This window comes from Pelophylax lessonae (assembly GCF_965119305.1).
Source record: "Pelophylax lessonae genome assembly, chromosome: 10".
Lineage (NCBI taxonomy): Eukaryota > Metazoa > Chordata > Amphibia > Anura > Ranidae > Pelophylax > Pelophylax lessonae.
Window position 1 is genome coordinate 39020088 of NC_138777.1, and position 14015 is coordinate 39034102.

Below are 14015 nucleotides of genomic sequence, written 5' to 3' on the forward strand. Positions count from 1 at the left end.
CTGCATTCCATTGGGAAATTTTCCTTCGGTTCCTGTCCTATAGCCAAAAAAGGAAGTGAAAGGAAATCTCCCCAAAATGACAAAATCCTTATTTGCCACTAAGGTTACAAGAACTAGTGTGCATTTTGGGAGGAATCCCCCATATTTTTGTTCTGGTGACACCCCATAATGTGGTATTTGTTGTTTACTTTCACTTTTGGTGATGGTAAACAGGACAATAGAGAGGGTGAGACTCCGTTCACACTGGGGCGACCTGGTCGCCTGACAGGTCGCCTGCTATAGAGTAGCTGTGGACCCGTTCTAATAGGAGCGACACAAGGTGCTCCGACTTAGAAAAAGGGTCCGGAGCTTCTTTGGGGCGACCTGGAGCGACCTGCATTGACTTCAATGATATGAAGTCCGTGCCGACCGCTCCGAGGTCGCGGTGCGAGCTGCGCACCGCGACCTGTGAGGTCGCCCCGGCAAGTAGCGTTGCCCCAGTGTGAACGGGGTCTCCTTAATGGGGACACAGACAGAAAAAAAATACTCTGACGTGTTCCAATGCACTGCATTCCATCCAAAACTTAAAAAAAAAAAAAAGTTATGCCTTTAGATATATCTTAAGAGCCAATCATAATGCAGTTTTCATTTCTCTTTCCTTAAACTGAGAAACTTTGACTTTAGCTGGATACAGTTTACAAACCTAAATGGGAGCAGTTTTACCTGCTAAAGAATTTGTTTTCTTCAGCCAGTCCTGTGGGCACAGACTGGTCAGTGACCTCTTATTACTTATATTACTGCATAAAGTAATACAGCTTGGTCACTGACCCACCCGCAGCAATGCTTTTTGCTGTACACGGAGAATACACAAGGCTAGGTGCCGGTTCACATTATTGCGGCTTGCGAGATGGCATGTAATTCGGAGCGCACTGCTCCTTCATTACATGCGATCTCATGTGCGGATGCGAGTTCAGCCATACACTATGTATGGCTGAATTTGTACTGTATCTGCACCAAAGACGCACAGGAGGCATTTTTTCAGCCGCCTCAGAATCGGATCGCACAGTGGTTCACACTTGTGCAATCCGATTCTATGCGTACTGTCAGATCGCACTGCGATATACGATCAAACTGGGGGTGTCGTTAACATTTAATTGACACCCCCTGCGTATTGCATATGGCAGTGTGAACTGCCAGAGGTGCGGATGCGATGCGGGAACAGGCTGTATATTCCCAGCCTTCCCGCATCGCACAAGTGTGAACCAGCACTAAAGCAGGCCATACATAATACACATTTCGTATTCAACTTCCTTTAGGATTTACCTTCAACTATGTATTGTAAGGGCCTGCCTGATTACATACAAATTGAAAGTGTTTAGGCCTGACCTCATATTATATGGTTTTGGAAAATCCAAATTAAAATTGTATAATATATGGCCATCCTTACAAAGTCAGGTGCCAATACAAAAACAAGCCACTCTCAAAACTACATTTGCAATTTTTTGAATAAACATAACTGGTTTAAATGGGGATCTTTTACTGTCTTGTTGGAGTTTAAGCTAGCCAACTACTGCTTAAATTCCATTTGATTCAGCAAGAAATTGATGACATTTGAGCTGTGGGTGGCCCTGCAAGTACTACCTTGTTAGACTAAAGTCAATTTAAAAAAAATCAACCAAACCAGGTGGAAAATTGCCAATTGAAAAGTGACTACATCCTATCAGATTCAGTAATTGTTTGGTAGCACCACTGAATACAACAGCTGACAGTGGAGATTCCTCCATCCACCACTGTTTAGCATGGATTGGGGTATCGACTGGTTTCTCACATTATGCCTGCGGGGCTGAGCGAGGGAAATAAACCATGTATGGCATGCCTCAGCCTTAAACAGATTTAGTTGTATTTATGTAGATTTTCATTAAGTTATATTTAGAATATGCCACAATTTAGGTATGTTGCTAGTAACAGAAGGAGGGTTAAGAAGACAAGACACCTTGGCATCTTATTAATCCAAACCTAATGCCTCATCCAACCCCTCACATTTATTTCTGATTGTGATATACAGTATTGATCTAGACTTATTTTTTACAAGTTACGAGTTGTCAGGTATACTAGAATCATTGTACTTGTGTTTGAAGGGACTTCACATTGCAACGCCATACCTTGGGATGTCTTGGTCTACAGTAGCACAGCCATAAAGGAACACGATGATACCGACAATGGATGCTGGAATAAGCATTTGGGTGTATACTCCCAGCCAGGCAAAATACAGGGCAATCTTCTCACCAAAATATTTCCTGATATCAATAAGAATAGCTCAATATTAACTGTTCTTTTCAATTTAATAAAAACCAAATCTAAAGAACAAAAGCTACTTTTCGATGACTCACCTGACTAGGTCAATGGGCTGATACTTGTAAAATACTCCATAACTGGCCCACTCATCACATAGCAGCTAAAATATAAAATGAATTAGGATTTGAGATATTTTTGAAAGTGAAGTCAAATGTTACTGCTAAGGAGACCATCACAGAGGCTTTTAATACACTGCCCACCCCCTTTACCGTCCTCGACTGAGCTAAACTCTCACTTATTTGTGTCTCACACTCTCCCGCTCCCAGACACTGCAGCTCACACCTGGAAGGTTTCAGCTATCAGTGGCAGTGCTAACAATTTAGAAAGCAGTGTGCAGGTCTAGGTGTGGTGTGATTGACAAGCTACATGCTTATAAATCAGCAGCGACCATGCTGATAGCCATGACCCCTGCATCGTCGCATCCCACTGTAAAGCAATAAGGCACAGCCTATATGAGTGTGACAACTCTGCTCTGAATTCAGGAGCAGTGCAGTATCATTACACCATCACATTAATCTGCATTAAGAGGACTTCACTGACAATATCAACAGGTATTTGTGGGACATAGGGGGAAAAAGAGAAAACAGATGCACCACAGTACATTCTTTTTTAAGGGTGGTCATAGTGTTTTAGTAACTTAATGTAGATAATGTACATAAAAAAAACTTTGGGTCCAACCCTCATAAGTGTAGACAGAATTATTTTCTTTAGATCCCATAGAATGTGGAGATTAGAGGAACAGGTTTTGGTTTGCAAATGTCTTTTTATTAAAGTGAAGCTTCAGCTTTTTGCATTATATTGAAAAGTTCAGTATTGCAGTTTAAACAGAACTCTGTTGTCAGGAGTCAAGACAGGAAATGATAGAAAATCTCTCCAATGGGGAAAGACAGAACAACAAATACTTTAGTGGAATGAAGAACAGTAGGAATGTCTGAAGTTTGTATTGCTCTCAGTCTTCCTGACCCCATGACCTTGAGAGAATTTCCTCTTGCTTTAAAGAGATTTCATCCTACAACCTTGACATGCCAGTAAGCAAAGAAAGTGAAAGGAAAACTTCCAGCACAATAAATCTGATAGGGATCTTAAAGTGTTACTAAAGTGGGGTACACACTAGTAGAAAATCTGCCGAAAATTCCCGCCCGAGGTGAAATCGTCAGATTTTCGGCTAGTGTGTACACAACCTTCAGCAGCCGATCCCGACATTTTCAATGAAAAAAAAACGGAGGGACAAACACCAAAATTTTTATCGTCCGTCCCCAGACAACCAATTTTCGTTTAATGTGTATGCAATACGTCCGTGAAAAATCGGATACGAAAGGCCGCGCATGATCTGAAGTTGCTGACGACCCGGAAGTCTAGGAACAAATGTCCCCCAAAAAAATAAATAAAAAAATCGGATGAGAAATTTTGTGAACATTTATGCACTCTCTACTAAAAACTGTTGTGAACGCGAGCATGAGAGAGAAAAATCGGAGGATATTTCGTCCGATTTTCGTCAAGTGTGTACGGCCCTTAAGGCTGGCCATAGAGGATTCAAATTTCGACTGGTTCCTGCTGAACCGGCCAAGATTTGACCCGTATATGAGCAGGCAGAAAGTACCAAGTGGATCACTCAACTTGGGTACAACCAGCCTGCCGGATTTTACTTGTCATTATTACCAGTGGCTGCTTTTGCTGCTAGCAATCACTATATTCTCCCAGAGGGACAACTTCACCAGGAGGAAGCCAGAAGAAGGCAATGGCTTAGCAGGATTGATTCCCGTCAGCACTGTCTGTGTTGATGGGGGAATCATGGTTGCAGGAAAGAAATTCGCACTATGACCTGCCTAAACCCAGACCCAAAAATGTAATATATTTCAGTTTACTAGTGCTGGGAGAGGTGACTGCATTGGTTTTATATTTTCAATTTGTTTTTGCTTTGTTTTCACCTGGTTATCCTGCAAATAATATACTTTCTGTCCCTGGGTGGTTATGCCATCCTTCCACTGTTTCTATAGAGGAGGAGTGATGTATTTGTCAGCCTAGACTGCTCTGCTGATATGGACTACAAACATTCCCATATCTCTTTGTCTACATTACATGGATGTAAGGGCAATTGGTAGTTTACAGAAGATATCTAGAAAGAGAGATGTCCTTCATGCAGCTCACAGGATGTGACAACAACACGACATTTCAGGCAAGATCAAAAGATATTTACTAGATTTGCTGAAGATGTGCTTAGACAGAGAAAAAAAAAAAGAAAAAACGAATGCAGCCACTACATCCAAGGACTGTAAGGAGTTATTCTTTAACCATTCCCTACTCAATTAAAAAAAAAAATTGGTTTTACACACAATTTAAAATGTCAAATTTGGAAAGAAATTTGCAGTTATGTTTAAATATTTCTAATTGAAATAATTCAAACACCTACCATAACAAACAATAAAATAGTCAGCAATGCTGAGAACAGCTCACTAACTCCCAACATTACATAGCTACAGAATCTATTTGAAGGAACAAAACACAGCTGGATCCTGACAGCCAGAAGTACAGTGGCAGGGTCATCATCAAAGTGAAAGTATAGGGTGCAGTTCCGCTGTTTCCAATTGGTGAAAGAGCTGCGTGCATTGATTAGCACAAGTAACCTGACATTTACTGTTCGTCACATTGGCTGGGTCTTGTACAGCTGCAGTACACCGCACTGTTGAAGATTACAGCTCTCTGGATGTTGGCCGGTGTGTAACAATAAACCACATCTGCAAGAAACCTCCTGTTGGTTCAATGACAGAGCCAGCCAGGAAACACCCATTTAATTAGCACTAATGTATCAGTATTTAATTTTCCCATCAATCCTATCACACCCACACTGACTTCTTGGTAAGGGTTAGGATAAGTAACTATTACATAAAACAAAAACCTGTATCGCAATTTTTAGTCTGTGCTATGGACATCTTCAAGTATAACTTCTCAACTTAGAATCTCTGTCAGGTTTATATTGTTGGAATTATAGGCAGGACATTTTAAATGTGGCTTTTTTTTTTCCAGTTTCAGTATAAACTATAAAGTGTTCTTCTTTAAAGAGATCCATCTGGGAGTTTGAACTGCTTGCTCAGGATGAACTGATCCTAACCTGTCCATTCCACCCCACTCTGAGGAAGCGGACTCTTTCTGGGGATCCAATGTCAACTTACTTACCCTATCAATATCGGATTTTACCCCACCTCCTGCATCAATGACAAGGTTGTCACCATAACAAGAAAAAAGGTAAATTCCCCAAAGAGAAGAACAAGAACATAAAGGCTCCATTCACACCTGGGCGTTTTTGGAGCTGAAAAACACTCAAAAACGCTAAAAAAAAAACGTTCCAAAACGCCCAACAAGTAGAACCCCAATTCATTTAAATGGCCCCTGTTCACATCTGAGCGTTTTGCAAAACGCCTGTAGCTGAAAAAAGTAAATGAGCTTCTTTTTGGGCTGATTACCAGCTTTTTTGATAGATGTCAATGCCTGCCTCTAAAAACGCCTGAAAATCACGGTAAAAATCGTGGTAAAAAACGCGGTAAAACGCTACGCTCAAGTGTGAATGCAGCCAAAGAGTGGAATTACATTACACTACACAATAAAATACATTTCTGTTGTGTCCATGATAAAGGAATTTCTATGGATTTCCTACCCTAGTGACAATTTATCACTGGGGCAGAGGAGCAGTAAAAAAGCCAGACAGAGATTTTAACCTCTCCCATCTCCATTCAAAGTAAAAGAGATTCGGCTGAAGTTAAAAGTTTTAGGAAAATACACAGTTCAGGGAGATTATATATATATATATATATATATATATATATATATATATATATATATATATATAGCCCCCTCGTCACCTCCTCCCATGCTCGCCTCCAGGACTTTTCCAGAGCCTCTCCAATCCTATGGAACTCCTTACCCTTATCTGTCCGATTATCTCCTACTCTATTAGCTTTTAGGCGATCTCTGAAAACCCTCCTTTTCAGAGAAGCCTATCCTACCAACCCCTAACAAATGTACCTCTGTTTTCTCCATCAACCCATCCCCCACGGTTATTGCCTTTTGTTTCACTTGACCCTCCCTTCTAGATTGTAAGCTCTAAGGAGCAGGGCCCTCTAGTTCCTCCTGTTTAGAACTGTACTGTAACTGTATTGTCTTCCCTCACATTGTAAAGCGCTGCGCAAACTGTTGGCGCTATATAAATCCTGTATAATAATAATAATTACATACACATACATATACACACACACAAACATGGTATACTGCACGCTGAATCAAATAAAAAGATTGCTGCACTTTAAACTATTTCCAAATACCCAATAGAAAACAAAAAAACATGTTTTTATGTTAATTCACAGCTCAGGCTGTTCAAATTGACTTAAGAAAATGGAAAAAAAGGAAAGAATCAGATTGCCCTTGATAATATCAGGACTTGAGTTTGGAATTTATTTTGCTGGTAAATCCCCTTCTCTCTATTCCCATTAAAATTCAAATTTCACATCAATAAGTTACACGTAGCATTTAAAAAAAAAATAAAAAATTACATTATTTTGAGTAAAAAAAAAAAAAAAAAAAAAGGAACTCTTGTAATGGATACAAAATGCTGCCCCTGAGCGCCTACATATGGCCTAGAATGTAGGCAGAGATCATAGGTCATTAAAGACTGCAGTCTATTGTTTTTGGTCAGACAGACCCTGTATTATAAAACTTGCGATGTGATAAGACCACCGAAAAAGCACAACCAAAAGCAAAACCTGCACATGTAATGACCAAAAATTGCTGTCCCTATGTAATAAGTAGCAAGTTTTTTTTTTTCTTAATATTCAACACACATGATGAGAAAGTTTATAGTCTGCTGATCACCTTGACATGTAAAAAAGAGGAATTGAACACCTTAGACATCATCGAAACATACCTTCCGGTCATTGGGTTCACAGTCTTCCTCAAAGTCCCCCTGGAAAAGAAGAAGAAGAAATTTCCCTTAATGTAAAAGTAACATCGTGGCACTGCTGCTTGGGACTCGACTTTCATCCCCTGATCCTCATAGTACATGGACTACAGCTTGCTGTCCCATCCCCTGATCCTCATAGTACATGGACTACAGCTTGCTGTCCCATCCCCTGATCCTCATAGTACATGGACTACAGCTTGCTGTCCCATCCCCTGATCCTCATAGTACATGGACTACAGCTTGCTGTCCCAACACAACAGATCATGATTCTGGTCAACACGCAGGGTATAACTCTAAGAAATTCTTTATTCCAATAAGTAACTCTCTCAAATATCCAGCATTACAGTACATGGTATGGGACACAGAAGCCCATATACCAATAGCAAAGCTGAAATAAGTACACACAAAAAAAGTTTTAATGACCTACAAAGGACACTTAGTTTATTATGGAGAAAGCCAATAATCCAACGATATCAACATTTCAGAAATAAGTATCCTAGCCTTAAAGGCTCAGGCCAAATCTCAATATAATGACCACGTTTTAATAAAATGTTGGATGGCCAATCCCCCGCTAACCAACACAGCCACAAGTTCATAAACATGGGCAGGTATGAGGGTGGCTCTCTGTCACTCACGGCCAGATTAACATAGGGGCTATTGGAGCTGCAGCTCCAGGCCCCTACCTTAATATAGGCCCTGGGTTGGCCATATTCACTGTTACCGCTCTTCTGTTACTTGTAAACACAGAAGTCTGGCTTCTATGCTCGCTTCCCCAGGCAGCTCCCTCAGAACCTCCCCACACAGCACGAAGGCCGGACAAGGAGGGACAGTTGCCGATGCATGGATGTGTTTATGGGCTTCAGAGACAGCATCCCATGTTGAATTAGGCATGCATGGCTGCACCCTTCCTCCTCTGGGTGCATGCCAAGGCACGGCCCTTAAGGCCCTTCAAAATCCTCAGCACCAAGCCCATGATGCTCTTAATCCGGCCCTGCTGTCACTCCTATTGATGCTGCATCAGAGGTGCTTCTGGCATGGGCTTAAATAGCTGGCAGCTGCATGTTACACTGCAGCCAGCAAATTCCAACCAATTACATCTGCTCAGGAAAATCAAATCCCTCCTTCACCATCTGTAAAATATCTAAAAAAAATTAATGCCCACAGCCCCATACTCATCCCATGTGGGGCTTTTTTAAGCATTGCAGCCTCTTCTATTAGACTTTGAAAAATTATGCACTGCTACTCTGACATAAATCAATGATGTCAAATTAGTTGATATATGGGGCCTCAAGTGCTGTCCCTGATATCACCAAAGGGCTGCACACAATATTTAGTAAATTTAACACTTCAGAAAATTGAAACTGAAGACATGCAACAGGAGATGGTCAGATACTGCAGATATGCTATAGGAGGAGTTGGGGAGGACTGAGGACAAGCTTCACAAGACAGTCATAGCCTGGAAACGCATTACACGAGATTGCCCCACTGCTATTTCTACCCCTATACAAGTCAATGCTTATACATTTGTGATTTTTAAAAAATTACATGTGATATTTTTCTTAGCAAGATTATAAAAGATCAGCAATACAAACAAAAAAAAGATTGACAGCACATAAAAAAATAAGGTATTTTAAAAGAAATAAACCAAACCATTAACATTTAGCAGACACTCTATAATATTTTTCCTTCTCTAGCTAAAGTGACAAAACAGAAACAAAAACAGACCATTGTCTGCAGAGTCCCTGAGGGCTGCACAGTAGGGCACCAGTGACATAAATGGTTAAACTGCTGCTTAAATCTGATTTGTTTAGAAGTATAACATTGTAAACTCTGATGACTGAACCAGAAGATTAGATGGCAATCATATTGTGTAGGTACCGCCAAAAAAAGAGCAGATAGCAAATAGTTTTTAGAGAAAAGTGGAAGAGTTGAGCCGGGTTCTTCTATTCGATCCCAATTTCTCCATTTATATTTGGGTCATCTATGTTTGCACATTATTTCATCAAGAAAGTATGCAGATCAGGAATGTACATCTAGATGGCAGCTTATTTCTTTGATTAAGCACAACGTTAAGTTCTCTTACATGGCATATCTCAGATTTCACCTCCCATTGACCCTCTCTCAGCAAATTTGGAAGTACATACATAGTATTTGAGTAAAACTACGTTTTTACTGCAGGATATGCCTAGGCTGTAAAATGATGCACATGCGCTGGACTTGGCCATGGAATAGTGGCCATCCTTGATGTATACACCAAGCTAAAGACAAAAATGGCAGTTACTATCAATGGGCTGTTATAGCATTTGCGCACAGTTTTACCAGAATGCTGGATGTGCTGAACAGCAATCAATGTAGTGGTCCCGGGAAGGCGAGGCAATGAAAATTGTGTTGTATTTAAAATTGGCAGCATCTACTTCTAAGCCCAAATTTTTAGTGAGGTCATGAATACTTACATCATGCAGAGGATATGCAGCACTGTACACGCCATTAGCAAGTAGGCTGGTAATACCTTTAAAGCATGGAAACACAATTACAGTATGTGAATAAAAGATCTAGTAAAGATGTCCATGTTATTTATGCATATCTAGTACATTCCATTGTGCAGGTTCAGAAATACCCCGTCTCCTGGGGTCCCCATCAACACAAGTTGTGATACACCCTGAAGATAAATCTAGCTTATAATTAAAGTTAAATATAATAATAGTGCAGACGACTCCTATTACGTCTGGCTGCTACATCCTTGCTGTCATAGGCTTGTTGTTCACACCAAGCCATATAATTATCATATGTTTTGCTAAAGGTCTTTTCTTCCTTGCAGTCACAGAAAAATGATGCCTAGAAACCGGTCAGCATGTTGTATGGCGCAGGGGAAAGATCGGTTACCACAGTTGTAGCAATCAAAATTTACATCCTCAGAAAATTAGAAGATAAAATCGGGTGCTTGGCAGCTGCTGGCCACCTAGTTATCAAAATACATGCGAGGTCCAAATAGGAGAGCAATTTTACCTGCCAAAGTTTTGCATTGCTATCCATTCAGTCCTAGGAATTACACAGTTCTACCATACAGCAAAGCCAGGGTGATGGCATCACTGTCTCTGTTACAGTTGAGGAATACAGTGACAGCTCCTTGCCCACACAGCCTACTAATTATATACAGGAAAAGGAGCACAGGCGATTAATGAGGTCCTATATCTGTACTCTGATCCTGTCATTGTGTTAATTTCTGTACTTCTGAATGCAGCTCACCTAAGTGGCTCTCAGCAAGAGTGCTGTTGTACAGGAGATTATATGGGGCTGATGCCAAGGTAAATTCAGGTACTGCTACTAACTGAATTTAAGAGAGAATTGTACTAGATGCATGTGAAAGATACATTTATTGTATAATAAATACTGAGCTGTATTAAAAGCTAGGTTAACCTTTACATAAAAAATAATAAACGGATATAGAGTATTTGTAGAGAATTTTTACAGGAAAAAAAACAAAAAAAAAAAAAAAACAACAACCACCAAAGAAAACAACAAAAGAAAAAAAAAAAAAAAAAAAATCAACATTTATTATTTTTTCCTGCAGGAGCCTGGAAAGCATTGCACCCAGGAACAGTAGATAATGTGTGCAATGTGGGCTCCTGCAGACATGTCCTCAGGCTTTCTATTTAAAAGCCTGATGACATGTCAGTGCACTACAAAATCGCTCATCAGTGTCCCCGCAGCCTATTGAAACTACAAGGCCATCTGCTGCAAGAAATGTTTATTAGAAATAGAAGTATTTAGATAAAAAGCAGCTTACATTTCCATTCATCATATGGGCTTAAACGGTTTGCAAATAGTACAGTATGAATCTTGGTCATCAACATCACAGGCATGACATGAATCACATACAATATTATTTAAGGCAATAATAACTAGTGTTTACACACCATCTACTAGTGTATAGTAGAAAATCGCTGCTCTCCCAATCCGGTCTGTGTAGTTAACATTGTGTGAGACGGCCTCAGCCTCATACCATTCCACAAGCCACGCCCTCTGGAGTGCAGTGGTACAAGGCTGATTTCCGGTTCACACTGGGGCAACTTGTCAGACAACTTAGCCGCCTGATAAGTCGCGATCCATTCAGTGCAATGGAACCGTTCTAATCGGAGCAACTCAAGTCGTTCAGACTTAGAAAAAGGTTACTTTGGGGGACTTGCATTGACTTCTATTAGAGAAGTCATTTGCAAGCCCTGCTGAAGTTGCAATGCATGGGGCGGCTTCAGAGTTGGGCGACTTAGAAGCCGCCCCCAGTGTGAACTCAGCCTGAGGCAATCTCACACACGTTAACTACATAGAAACATACACTACTGGATAGTGATATTTCATGCCTGCACCCCATTCCTGAGTACCAGCAGGACCATATAGATTTTCCTTTTTCGCTTAGAGCGGCACTAAAGTATAAGCAGGTCGAAGTGTTTACACAGCACCACATATACTCTCAGAAGCAAACAGAGAAAAGTATAAAGGCATTGGGGTGATATTTTTAGATGGAGCAAGGGAGGGTTATAACCAGTCAGTCTTTTTTTGCCATCTGTTTCCCATTGCGGAGATTTACCTTCACTTCCTGTCCCCTGGCCAAAACAGGAAGTGAGAGGAAATCAAGGGAATCCCTTGGGGACCCCCAGGTTACTAAAACTAGTGTCCCCATGGGAAGATTTCCCCTCTATTACGTTTCTGGGAACGGCACAAAATTTGGGATTTTCTTTTAATTTCACTTTTATTGTTAATGGTCAGCAGGACCTAATGGGGACACAGACAGCAATAAAAACCTGACAAGTGTTCTAATCCATCTACACACTGTCCACAACTAAAAAAACTGTAGTTATACTTTAAAAATTCAGGTGCTGATTGATCAAATATTTGGCTCACATATTATAACCTCTCCCGACTTAGCACTACTAAACCTCTCCATAGAAACCCCCCCCAAACACTATCGCAAAGTGTTAACCCACATCCTCCTGGCTGCTAGATATTCCATCACCAAGCTTTGGAAAACCCCCACCTCACCTAAATTAATAGACATAGTCAATTGTGTCCAGAACCACTACAGTTATGAAATTATCTTGGCAAAAGATCGACAAACACTTCATCTTACAGCAAACATGGGAATTCTAGTCAACCTGGTATCAAACACACTTCCAAGCACAGTACCAGGGACAAGTTCCTGAAGCGCTGGTATTACTGGCATGAATTCACGTTTACGGCAGAATACAAGGATTTAATTCCTTGAATGCGGCTGAGACGTGGGGGCTTTTTGTGTACCCTCCACAAACTGGGTATCTCGAATATTCTACTACTGGTTCAAAGGTCTACAGTTACTTCCTTTGTTTTTGTATTTACTTTCTGGTAATTACATTTTTGTTCTCTGGTTCTCTTTTTGTAATAATTCAATAAAAATCTATTGAAACAAAAAAAATTCAAGTGCGTCCCAGTTATCTTCTGCCAAATCTGACAGGTCATCCTGCCCATTCTAAAAAAAGTATATTTGGTTTAGCAGAGTGCAACAGGGAGAGCCTAAGATAGATGGCAAAGGTTTCCCCTTTACCCTTGAAGTGAGTAACCTCTCCAGAGGGCTGAATTCAAGGTTGATAGAGGTGGGAACTGTGTTAGCATCGCATTTTGCAATTTTAAATATCTAAATAACATCTAGTTAGGGAGAACACATTTTGTCTTAAGCACAACTAAGCTCATCAATTTTCCGTCAGACATATGCTACGACACTTCGAGTAGTCCACATTTGTGGGTCCAGTAGGGCTCACAAGTGAGAAAAGAATTAGCCCATAAAAGGCATATGGGAAGAAAGACACCTTGCCCTTGTCTGATATTAGACAACAATGGTGGTTCTCATCAGACAGGTGAGGAAAGAAAGAGTGCGGGGCCCTCCATAAAAGTAAATGTTGAGAGTGGCAAAATAATCCACAAGGGCCATCTCCAAGGTGACTGCTGGGTTGTAAACTGGCTGGGAGAACCACCAACACATAGAAACCAAAATCACAGCCCAATAATACAGTTGAAAGTCTGGATGGGATTTTGCAAAAGGAGGGGTCTTTCCTGCCCATACAAAAGAACAATTTGGCAAAAAGGGATTTAGGTATGGGTAATAATTCAGAAGAAATAAAGGAATTAGGTAAGAAAATAATTTTAAGCAGGTTGATCCTGCCTACCATGGATAGAGGAAGGGTATTCAATGCTGTGCATCTCTGGGAAAAAGGATTGTAGGAGGGGTGACAAATTAAGGCCAACATAGGACTGTAGACTGTGCTGACTTTTATACAGTAAGTCCCAGGTATCTAAACTCATCAACCCAGTTAATCGAAGTATTGGTATAAGGCCAAAGTTGCAACTGACCATGGGGGGGGGGGGGGGGGGGGAGATGACATGTTTACCCCAATTGACCCTATTCCCTGTGGACATCTGCATATAGGGATAGCTTTTCCTCAAGTCGGTACGAAACAAAACATACCAAGGACAGTACAGAGGTAGTTCCATTCAGAGTCAAATGCTTTTTCAGCTTTCAAAGAAACCACTACCATCTGTACAGTCTGGGCCAGCAAGAGTCATGCCTATTTGACTCTCCCAGCCCCTATGTTCTAGGAGCCTCTAGAAGTCCTCTAGAAGGCAGAGAAAAGGAGTCAAACTTGCAACCTGTGAGATCCAGAACAGCCCAAAAGAAATCAATAGCTGCTCCAATGATTACAGA

The 14015-nt window shown here is 40.8% G+C and overlaps 1 protein-coding gene across 4 annotated transcripts in view; it reads right to left on the reverse strand.

Annotated features, from left to right (window-relative positions):
• Window positions 1-14015, reverse strand: part of ANO1 (anoctamin 1) — a 375121-nt gene that overhangs the window by 77481 nt on the left and 283625 nt on the right. For all 4 annotated transcript variants that reach the window (XM_082270065.1, XM_082270063.1, XM_082270064.1 and 1 more), the window contains 4 exons: window positions 9739-9794; window positions 7250-7288; window positions 2370-2434; window positions 2142-2276 (listed from right to left, as the gene is read on the reverse strand). In XM_082270065.1, coding sequence (XP_082126191.1) covers window positions 2142-2276; window positions 2370-2434; window positions 7250-7288; window positions 9739-9794 — 295 coding nt within the window. The remainder of the gene's footprint in view (window positions 1-2141; window positions 2277-2369; window positions 2435-7249; window positions 7289-9738; window positions 9795-14015) is intronic.